This window comes from Macaca nemestrina, chromosome 2 (assembly GCF_043159975.1).
Source record: "Macaca nemestrina isolate mMacNem1 chromosome 2, mMacNem.hap1, whole genome shotgun sequence".
NCBI classification, from domain to species: Eukaryota; Metazoa; Chordata; class Mammalia; order Primates; family Cercopithecidae; genus Macaca; species Macaca nemestrina.
This window is the reverse complement of record NC_092126.1, coordinates 38937943-38949966: the sequence shown is the minus strand read 5'-3', so window position 1 is coordinate 38949966 and position 12024 is coordinate 38937943. Positions and strand designations below refer to the sequence as shown.

General features: G+C 37.1%; 1 protein-coding gene across 7 annotated transcripts in view; it reads left to right on the top strand.

Moving 5' to 3' along the window:
• LOC105469915 (STAG1 cohesin complex component) overlaps positions 1 to 12024 on the top strand; it is a 404557-nt gene that overhangs the window by 368706 nt on the left and 23827 nt on the right. For all 7 annotated transcript variants that reach the window (XM_011721505.2, XM_071090955.1, XM_071090954.1 and 4 more), the window contains 3 exons: positions 2320 to 2494; positions 4489 to 4628; positions 8448 to 8549. In XM_011721505.2, the coding sequence (XP_011719807.1) occupies positions 2320 to 2494; positions 4489 to 4628; positions 8448 to 8549 (417 nt within the window). The remainder of the gene's footprint in view (positions 1 to 2319; positions 2495 to 4488; positions 4629 to 8447; positions 8550 to 12024) is intronic.

Below are 12024 nucleotides of genomic sequence, written 5' to 3'. Positions count from 1 at the left end.
CATTTTTGTTAAAAAATAAGAAACAGGCCAGGCGTGGTGGCTCATACCTGTAATCCCAGCACTTTAGGAGACTGAGGTGGGTGGATCATCTGAGGTCAGGAGTTCGAGACCAGACTGACCAATATGTTGAAACCCCATCTCTACTAAAAATACAAAAAAATTAGCTGGGTGTTGTGGCATGCACCTGTAGTCCTAACAACTTGAAAGGCTAAGACAAGAGAATGGCCTGAACCCAGGAGGCAGAGGTTGCAGTAAGCCGAGATCGTGTCACTGCACTCCAGCCTGTGAGAAATGGGAAAGTTCTTCAAAGATTATAAAAAGTCACAATTTCTTACTATAAGATTGCTATCCTGTGTGTGTGTGTGTGTGTGTGTGTGTGTGTGTGTTCTTAATCACAATTTCTTACTATAAGATTGCTATCCAGTGTGTGTGTGTGTGTGTATGTGTGTGTGTGTGTTCTCAATCAGCTGCCTTAGCTTGCTCCAGCATGCCTGGACAGAACTAGACAAGCTCCAGCCCATAGTGCATGCCATTCCTTATTTGGAGATGCTTAACTATCCCTGGGCAACTTCCTTTTCTTTCTTTGTTCTATCCCCCTTACCTAATTGAGAAAGTTTTAAACTAATAGCCAGTCGGGTAAAGTGTAAAATGTGAGGTCCTATTCCAGCCAATGGAAACTGGACACAGCAGTAGGGTAGACGTGTCAGTCTCCTTTGGGTAGGAGGGTAGAGTGTGCTCTCGTGACTGGACAGTTATTGAGTAGCACCCTTTCTGCAGAAAGTAAAGCTCGCCTTTACTTTCATTGTTCATTTGTTTCATCATTTGTTCTCATGTTAATTCTTTTTTTGTGTGACACCAAAAACTTCATTCCCAGCAAGCCTGGGTGACAGAGCAGGACGCTATCTTTAAAAAGAAAAGAAAAGAAACACACACATTAGCCTAGGCCTACAAAGTGTCATAATTACCAGTATCAGTGTCTTCCACCTCCCACACGTCTCATTGGAATGTCTTCAGTGGCAGTATTTTGCATGGAGCTGTCCTATCCTATGATAACAATGCATTCTTCTGGAGTACCTCCTGAAGGACCTGCCTGAGGATGTTTCACAGTTAACTTTTTTCATAAGTAGGAGTACACTCCAAAATCATGATTAAAAGTGTAGAATAGTACAATACAGTATAGTATAGTATAGTATAGTATAGTATAGTAATTAGTATAGTATAGTAAATACATATGCTGACAACATATTCATTATCCTCAAGCATTAAGTTCTATACACAAGTTGTATATGCTATGCTATTATACGACTGGCATCATAATACACCAGCATCACCACAAACAACATCACAACAAACTTGTGAGTAATGTGTTGCACCACAGGGTTATGTAGCTACTACATCACTAGGTGATAGGAATTTTTCAGCTCCATTACAAGCTTATGGGATCCACCATCATGTATATGCAGTCCATTGTTGACGGAAACATCAATGTGCAGTAGTACACTGACAGAATTTTTTAACATCAGAATTTTTAGAAGTATTCATTATACTATGTTGAATTAGAGTTTCAAATTTTATGCTAATTTGATTAAGCAGTATACAATTGATTTCTAATCTTTGTTATAATCTGTTATATCAATTTTGTATTTCCAGAGTTGAGTTAAACTCATTTTGTTCTTTTGACCTGTGATCAACATCTTGCTTAAACTCATTTTTTTTGTTTGTTTTTGTTTTTGTTTTTGTTTTTGAGACGGAGTCTCGCTCTGTCGCCCAGCCCAGGCTGGAGTGCAGTGGCGCGATCTCGGCTCACTGCAAGCTCCGCCTCCCGGGTTCACGCCATTCTCCTGCCTCAGCCTCCCGAGTAGCTGGGACTACAGGCGCCCACAACCGCGCCCGGCTAATTTTTTATATTTTTAGTAGAGACGGGGTTTCACCATGGTCTCGATCTCCTGACCTTGTGATCCGCCCGCCTCGGCCTCCCAAAGTGCTGGGATTACAGGCGTGAGCCACTGCGCCCGGCCTTAAACTCATTTTTTAAAAGTTCAAGTCAAACTATCTTAATGAGCTGTTTTTGAGTTGATAAAGCAGAGTAAAAGAAATAGGTTATATTTGGGAAAAGTCTTAAATAAGACAAGTGTTTAGTGAGAAAAAGTAATTTTATTAAATTTGGAAATTGTAACTAAATATTTGGAATTTAAATACTTAAAATTTATATTATGGTATTGCTATTAAACTATGTTTTAATTTCATATGTTTTCATTAATGTTGACTTGTAGTTACATTTGTGTAGTATTTTGCTGATGAATTGCCTTTGTATTCCAGGCTTTCATGTTACTCTGTGATCTTCTGATGATTTTCAGCCATCAATTAATGACAGGTGGCAGAGAGGGCCTTCAGCCTTTGGTGTTTAATCCAGATACTGGACTCCAGTCTGAACTTCTCAGTTTTGTGATGGATCACGTTTTTATTGACCAAGACGAGGAGAACCAGAGCATGGGTACTTGTAGCTATCATCTTGTCAATATTGATTTTGTTTTACCAACCCCAAAAGATAGGAGAAAAGAAACAAATTCAATTGTAAAAATTATCGAGATTTCTTTCTTTTAAAAAAGTTGGCTGGGTGCAGTGGCTGACACCAGTAATCCTAGCACTTTGGGAGACCGAGGCAGGAGGATTGCTCGAACCCAGAAGTTCAAGAGCAGCCTGGGCAATATGGCGAGACCTTGTCTCTACAAAACAGAAAAAAACTAAAATTTAAAAAAAAAGTTAATAGTAGTTCAGAAACCAACAAGAATAAAAATGTACATAGTGAAGTCTCCCTCCTTTAACATTGTACCTCAGATCTTTTCCTGTCATTATATAAAGAGCTCTTTCTCTAACAGCTCTACAGCATTTCTTTATGTAGATATAGCATAATACGTATAATCCATCTCACATAAATTGACATATGGCTAGTTTCCAGTCATCAACTATTATAAACTATGGTGTAATGAATAGTAGTGTACATTTGTCATTTCCCACATGTACAAATGTGTATGTAGGATAGATGTTGTTTCTAATTGGCTATATCCGGGTTCATACTTTTTCTAAAGGAAAGTATCCAGGTTCCATTCTATTCCTAAGTGGTCATTATGTATTACTTAAATGAACAAAACATAACTGTTTGATATTAAATGCTGAAAAAGTGTTATTAAACCTCACTAGTGAAAGTTGTGCTGTGCCTGCAGAGTGATAACTTAGCAATATTAGACTGAATTGTTAATGATTAGTTGTAAATAAGTGTCACTTAGAATAGGTTATTTGTGAAATAGATTATTTAAGCTCTGTAAAATAATGTAAGAAGTATATTTGATCCACAAATCTATTTGATACTGTTCAGCTGTTCTTTTAGAACATTTTGGAAAATACTAGTCTGTAAAACAGTATGTTTATTTAGAGTCTGTTTTCATCTCAAGAGACAAATTTACCTGCTACTTGTCTTAAGCAAAAAATGTCCACTTGTCAAACCACTGATGCTTCACAATAAGACTAGTAGAAAGGAGAGACTGCCAGCAAATTCTTTTTATGAATCTATACATGTAAGGAAGAGAAAAAAGAAGATAAGGGCAGGCCAGGACAGGAGAGGGTCAGTACGGAGCCTGAAACAAATGTTATCATCTGGAGTGTTGTTGGCATGTTTTTTCTAGGATTAGAAATAGAAAACCCAGTAGAGTCTGAAACTTATAAATTTAAGAAAGAAACACACTTGTTTTGAAAGTATTTGATAGGGCTTTAAAATTTTTTTTGATGTGCATAACATGGTTTGCAAAATATTTTGTTTCTCAGTTGATAATGTAACCATGTTTAGGATGAGCACTGAAAATTTAACTCATCCATATTTCCATTTCTTCCCTAAATATTTTTCTGAAAGAAAACTTTTTCCCTGTGTCTTAAAAATTTTCAGAAGTGTTCTCTCTGTGAAAATGTATTAACACATAAGGAATATTGAAATAAGAAAAGACAGCATTTTAAAGGTAAACAGATAATTTCACAGTATTGCTTTGACACAAGTATCAGAAAAACAATCTTTTTATACAGCTGTCCCTCAGTATTGTGGGGGATTGGTTCGAGGACTCCCACTCATACCAAAATCCATGGATGCCCAAATCTCTTAAATAAAATGGTATAGTATAGTCAGCCCTCCCTATCTGTGGGTTCTGCATCCACAGATAGGGAGGGTAGACTACATATGGTTTGCTTTTCTTATTCAGTCTTTACTATGGTAATCTCCTAAGAAGATAGGAACCTTAGTACCTATTTAGTGTTTGATAAATAAGTAACTAAATACAGCACCCTAAAATAATTAATGTAACAGTTTTTGTCCCATCTAAAACTGATTTGTACTATTTGTGAAGTTATAATATTAAGCTAATTTTCAATTATACAGATATCCGCATTGTTTTACGTGGATAAAGTACCAGAATTCATAACCAATTTATAATCTGTGTTTAGAGGGTGATGAAGAAGATGAAGCTAATAAAATTGAGGCCTTACATAAAAGAAGGAATCTACTTGCTGCTTTCAGCAAACTTATCATTTATGACATTGTTGACATGCATGCAGCTGCAGACATCTTCAAACACTACATGAAGGTATAGTTAAATATTCTTATTTTTCTCCTTCCTCTAACTGGCAGAGAAATTTGCAATTGAAAGGATGAGGACAGAAGCTAAAATTGACAGCTTTTCACCTGTGTAATGTGGATGATTTTATGATAAAGTTTCTCTCTTTTCTATAAGCTTTTTATCAGTCTGTACTATTATATCCGTTCCACTGAGTAGGAGTTCGAGCATTTATATGAAAGAACATACTTTTTAGCTACTTTCATAAGTTCCATTTTGTTCCTGACCCTCTGAAAAAGCAGTGCTCAGAACTCTTCTTGATGTGGCCCGACAGGCACAGATGGGAGGAAATACTTCTCAGTTTTCCTGTATTTGCCTTGTTCTTGTGTCACAGAGAATATTCTCTTTTGCCTCTATTTAGAATTTTGTATGTGCCATTTGATCTACTTGTGTCTTCATGTTTGGATATGGTCCAATTCCAGTTATGATATAGTAGCTGATTTATCATATTTTGCTGAACAATTGTAGTGTGATGAGTAACGTGCTGGTAGCCAGAGGTTTAAGTAAGACATGATTTCTGCACTAAGGAGCTTACAGATTAAGAGTTAACTAATATGTAAACATAATGTAGCATACTGATAATGAATGACTGCCGTGTGTTCATGCCATTTATATTTGAGACACTGTTCTAAGACTTTCACATTATCATTGATCTTTCTAATAACCCTGTGATGTAAGAAATAGTATCATCATTTACATATAAGGAAACTAAGGATCAAGAGGTAAACCTTCCAAGGTCACACACAACTATTAAAGTAACAGAAACTGGGATTTTATTTTAGGTTTGTCTAACTTCAAAGCTTAGCTCTTTTCACTGGACCACAAAGCTTCAGCATGATTATTGTTGTGATAGATGTATAAATTACTAACCTAACACCAAATATAGACACTTAAGTGAGAAGAGCAAGAGAAGAATTCCTAAAGCTAATATGTAAACAGAGTTGCATGGATGAATAGGAGCTTACTAGATGAGCATGGGAAGGAAGACAAGCCCTTGCCAAGACAGCAGCATAAATATACCTACCTGTTTCAGCTCATTTTTCTCTACTTAGTCCACAAGGAAGTCATGAAAGAGCTTGTCAAACTAATTATTGATATCCAAATAGACTGTGATATTTGCATGTTGAACCTTTCTAAAAGAAAATGTCATGATCTGTTAGTAAACTTCTGCTTGCTTCCAATGACCATTTCCTTTCCAAATATTCACAGGCATTACATTTAATAATGTATTCTGTAATCTTAGGCTCAGCATCAAGCTCACTGATGGTATTGTTCAGAATAGTTATTCCTCATCCTGATTTTCCATTGGTCACCTGGAACATTATTGCAAATTGCATGTTCCTGGGTCCCACTCAACCTAATGAGAAATATCTAGGGTGGATCCCAGGCATTTGTGGAGGAGGGGTTAATTTTCCATATAACCTTCTTTCCCTTTGGAAAATCAGAACTATGATTATCTTTCTCTGTCCTCTAGCATCTTTCCTATTCTTTACCATTTCTTTTTTTTTTTTTTTTTCTTTTTTTTTTTTTTTTTTGAGACGGAGTCTTGCTCTGTCACCCAGGCTGGAGTGCAGTGGCCGGATCTCAGCTCACTGCAAGCTCCTCCTCTCGGGTTCACGCCATTCTCCTGCCTCAGCCTCCCGAGTAGCTGGGACTACAGGCACCCGCCACTTCACCCGGCTAGTTTTTTGTATTTTTTAGTAGAGACGGGGTTTCACCGTATTAGCCAGGATGGTCTCGATCTCCTGACCTCGTGATCCGCCCGTCTCGGCCTCCCAAAGTGCTGGGATTACAGGCTTGAGCCACCGCGCCCGGCCTCTTTACCATTTCTTAAAGAGCACAAAGTTTCCATAATCTCCACAAATTTTGTTAAGACACAATTCATCTGGCCTAGGAAACTAATTCAGTTTGGAACAACTTGATGCTTTCATTATCTCTTCACTAAACCTGGATGTTAGTTCCATTTTATAAGTGTTTATCCTACCCTTTTTATATAGTTTTCTCTTTAGCAGGAAATAAAGAGGCATAAAATGTGTTGAGTTCTGGTTTTTCCTGGTAATCCTTTAACAATAGTTCATTGGTTCCAAGAAGCAAGTCTTATTCAGAATTTTTATCATCCTTAACATTTCAGGGACACTTCTGTTCATTATAGGCTCTAACCTTTTTGTGAGTATTGTAATAGCTATTTGCTCTTCTGATATATGGCTATGTGGCTTTTCCTCCATCTTTTGTACATAATTAGTTCAATCTGAACTTAAAAGAAATCTGCCTGCTCCAGTACTTTAGTGTTTTGATATTTCTCTTTTTTCTTCATTGAGATAATTCTTCTTTGCACTAAAAGGATGATCCTTTTGAGCTGTTCGCCTTTTAGCATTTCACATTGTGGAAACATACCTATGTTTTTGAGATTTTGAAAATCTAATTGCCAAACTGTTATTAATCACTTCTTCACATAGACTGTAGACTTTAGCTTGGAAACAATATCCAGATTTAATGGTTTTAAATGAAACCTTTTGATTATTTACTCACAGAAAAAATTCTTTAAATCTTATGTCAAAAAACTGAATTATAACTTTTCCCAGTCACTGTTGAAAATGTCTGTGTTTTACTTTTTTATATTTCGATAGTAAAATATAGACATGTTGATAGGGGTTTGGGGGATGAGATAGTACACAAAGTATTAAATAAAGAGTTAAGTCTGTTACCCTAATTCCCCCTTCCCCCTGTTTAGGCCCACCCCCCGGAAGTAAGCAGTTTTAACTGTTTTGGTTTTAGTTCTTCAGGAGACTTCTACCAAAATTTCTGTTTCTTGATCTGTACATTTTAGATGTTGTCTGTTCAATCATGTTTTAAAGAATGGGTCCGGGCACAGTGGCTCACGCCTGTAATCCCAGCTCTTTGGGAGGATGAGGCTGGTGGATCACTTGAGGTCAGGAGTTCAAGACCAACCTGGCCGACATGGTGAAACCCCGTCTCTACTGAAAATATAAAAATTACCCAAGCGTGGTGGCACACACCTGTTGTCCCATCTACTTGGGAGGCTGAGGTGGGAGAATCGCTTGAACCCAGGAGGCAGAGGTTGCAGTGAGCCGAGTCATGCCATTGCACTCCAGCCTGGGCAACAGAGTGAGACTTCATCTCAAAAACAAATAAAAACAAAAACAAAAAACAAGAATGGACAAGGCGAGGTGCAGTGGCGCACACTTGTAATCCCAGCATTTTGGGAGGCTGAGGTGGGTAGCTCACTTGAGGTCAAGAGTTCAAGACCAGCTTGGGCAACATGGCAAAAACCCCATCTCTACAAAAAAAAAATTTTTTTTTTAAAAATTAGCCAGGCGTGGTGGCACACGCCTGTGGTCCCAGCTATTTAGGAGGCTGGGGTGGGAGGATCACCAGAGCCCAGAGTTGAAGGCTGCAGTGAGCTACAATCACACCACTGCACTCCAGCTTGGGTAAGGTAACAGAGTGAGACCCTGTATCAAACATGAAAAAGCAAGAATGGGGAATTTTTCTCACCACCTCTCTTCCTGGAATTCCCAGCTTTTTTGGTTTTACTAATATTAGTTCATAATCTTAAACATCAAATGTGCATTCCCTTAACTTTAGACAGTTATTTAACTCCTGTTATGTTTAAGATGAAGAAATTAAAAACTTATTTATTTACCTTTCCTTTCTTTCACCAACCTGTTCTTTTTTTTTTCCATTTTCAAAGGAGGTGACACCAACCTATTCTTTATCTCATGAAATTTCAATAATTTTAAAGCTGTGTTTTCTTTTTTTCCCTCACAGTATTACAATGACTATGGTGATATTATTAAGGAAACACTGAGTAAAACCAGGCAGATTGATAAAATTCAGTGTGCCAAGACTCTCATTCTCAGTTTGCAACAGGTAAGAAATTTGGAGAGAGGGAGACAAAGAATAGAAATAACATTAATTGCACTTCTCTGTGCTTAATATTTGCTAGGTATCTTGTCTCATTTAAACTAGGTCATTTTATATAGTTTTGTCAGTGCATTATGGTGGATATTTTCTGGTACAAAGACATAGGTTAGGTGTCTTTTCTTTTGGAAGAAAATCCTAGAGTTCATATTTCAAATAGATGTAATCCTAAGGTGATTTATTCTTGGACTAGATGAAATGTGAAATTGGAAATTTAAAAAGTAATAATTTAAGAAGAAAAATATAAAAAGTATTTCATGAGGAAGGGTACCAGGAGATAAAATGTTTTTCATATTGCATAAATAAGATTTCTAATAAATGCTTAGTAATTTAAAATTATTTCAGGGGGCCTGGTGGATATATATATGTGATATGCACATATTTATAAATACATAATATATATATATGTTTGTATGTAGTTTATGATAAAAGTCTCATATCAGTGGCAAAAGGATTGGGACTATTCAATAAATGATGGGTCAGCTGACTGTGTATTTGGAAAAATAGCTGTTTATAGTCCTACCTAATGTGTATCCACAATAACTACTAGATGGTTTATATATAAAAGGCCAAAAGTAAGGGTTTATGAGAAAATGAGAGGATATTTTTTTAATCTTCTTTCTAAAGAAGTCACAAAGTTAAAAATTGATGATCTGTTCTTCTTTTTTTTTTTTTTTTTTTTTTGTAGAGATGTGTTTCGCCATGTTGGCCAGGCTGGTCTCAAACTCCTTGGCCTCAAGTGATCCACCTGCCTCGGCCTCCCAAAGTGCTGGGATTATAGACATAAGCCACCTTGCCCCAGCCAATCTGTATAAATTTATATAGATTAAATAGATGTATACATCAATTTGCACTTTGAGCAAAGTTAAAAAAAAAATGACGGGGGAAATATTTTCAGTCCTACATAGCAAATCCTACAGATCAGTAGGAAAGATAAATAAATCCCATAGAAAAGTGAGCAAGGGATATGAAAAAGGCACTTTTCCAAGGAAGAATCTTACAAACCAGTAAACATGAAAAGAGGCATTAGGCTGGGTGCAGTGTCTCACACCTGTAATCCCAGCACTTTGGGAGGCTGAGGCAGGTAGATCACCTGAGGTCAGGAGTTCAAGACCAGCCTGGCCAACATGGTGAAACCCTGTCTCTACTAAAAATACAAAAAATTAGCTGAGTATTGTGGTGGGTGCCTGTAATCTCAGGTACTCGGGAGGCTGAGGCAGAAGAATCATTTGAACCCGGGAGGCGGAGGTTGCAGTGAACCGAGATCATGCCATGGCACTCCAGCCTGGGCAACAGAAGTGAAACTGTGTCTCAAAGAAAAAGAAAGGAAAGAGGCATTAATTAATTATATATAACATAAATAATTAATAATTAATAAAAGCCAAGCACATTAGCCCACACATGTAATTCCAGCACTTTGGGAAGCCAACGCAGGCGAATCGCTTGAGCCCATGAATTCAAGACCAGCCTAGGCAACATGGCAAGACCCCCGTATCCAAAACAAAAATAGCCGGATGTGTTGGCATGCACCCTGTAGTCCCAGCTACTTGGGAGGGTAAAGTGAGAGGATAGCTTGAGCCTGGGAGTTCAAAGCTGCAGTGAGTTATGATTGCACCACTGCATTCCAGCCTAGGTGACAGAGTGAGACCCTATTTCTAATAATTATTATTAATGAAATACAAATGAAAATGGATACTTCTTGCTCAACAGATTGGCATGAATTAAAATGATTGATAAAGATATAGAGGAAAAGGCCCCTTTTTAAAACTGCCTTCTTAGAAGACAGTTTTGTAGTATATTCCAAAATTGAAGATATATATTCCCTTTAAACCAGTAATTTTGCTTCTAGGTATGTACGTGGATATGCACAGGTGTGTACCAATAAATATATGTAAAAGATGTTTTATTGCAGCAGTCTCTATAATAGTAACAAACTGGAAATAGTCTAAATGTCAACAGGGGAATTGTTAAATAAACTGAGATAGATAAACGATTTTTAAGACAAAATATTGAGTGAAAAATGGCAAGTTTCAGGACAAATGCAGTATGCTACTATTTATGTAAAAATAAAAACTTTAGCTGTAAATGTAATGTATCTATACTGATCTAGAAAACTTTCAGACTTTAAACACTGGTTACCTTTGGAGAGAATAATGGTATTTGGTAGAAGAGAGAAAGAAGAACTTTTACTTTGATATTCTTTGAATTTTTCACAACAAAATGTATTCTTTGTATTCACTTTAAATGTACACTTTAAGTTTTAAAGTTTAAAGCTATTGTATATACCAATATGTGAAAACATTTTAAAGTTTAAGAATTTATAAACAGCCTGTAATCCCAGCACTTTGGGAGGCTGAGGTGGGCGGATCACAAGATCAGGAGATAGAGACCATCCTGGCTAACACGTTGAAACTCCGTCTCTACTAAAAACCATCCTGGCTAACACGGTGAAACCCCATCTCTACTAAAAATACAAAAAATTAGCTGGACGTAGTGGTTGGTGCCTGTCGTCCCAGCTACTCAGGAGGCTGAGGCAGGAGAATGGCATGAACCCTGGAGGTGGAGCTTGCAGTGAGCCGAAATCACGCCACTGCACTCCAGCCTGGGTTGACAGAGCGAGACTCCTCAAAAAAAAAAAAAAAAAAAAATTATAAACAATTATCTGTGAATAAATTTGAAGTCCCTGGAAGAACTATTCCTTCAGTAATGACACAGCCAATAGTTCAGGCCAATCTATTGCTGAAGAAAACTAAAAAGGTGCAGAACATATTAGCACCCAAGAGCTATTTCAGTAAATCAGGTGTGATTAGAATTGAGAGATTGGGAGGTGAGAAACTGAAGAAAAGAAATATCAACAATACTCTTCAGGAGCTTTGCTATAAAGGGAATCAGAGAAATGGGTTAGTAGCTGGCAGAGGAAATGGGGTCAAGAAGTTAAGAGTATTTTTAAGATGTATGCATCTAGTACAGAAGGAATAGTTTAGGAGGCAGGAGAGAGCCGTAAACACAAGAGCAAAACTATTGAGCAGGTGAAACCTTATATACTGCCTTCTTGTCTAATACATAGGAGGGAGTGGCTTTAGATGAAAGTCTGGACAGTTCACCCTTCATAACAGGAGGAAAGGTCGATGTCTACAGATGCAATTAAGTTTTTAGATTTGTGGAATGATGATTGCTTGTATATTACGTCCAGGGTTCTGTTTTTGTTGTTATTTTCACAGAAAATAGCTAACAGATATGCAATTTATAAAACTCCACCCAGCTTAAGAACTTTTTGGTGTATTTTGTTACTGGATGGGAAAAATCATAGCCCCATGTATGCAAATGGTCTTCTTTTATATAATGTTCTTGTTTGAAATATAATAAGTGAAAAAACAAACCCCTTAACCCTGTGTGTCATATATTGTCATTCCTGTAAAAACAA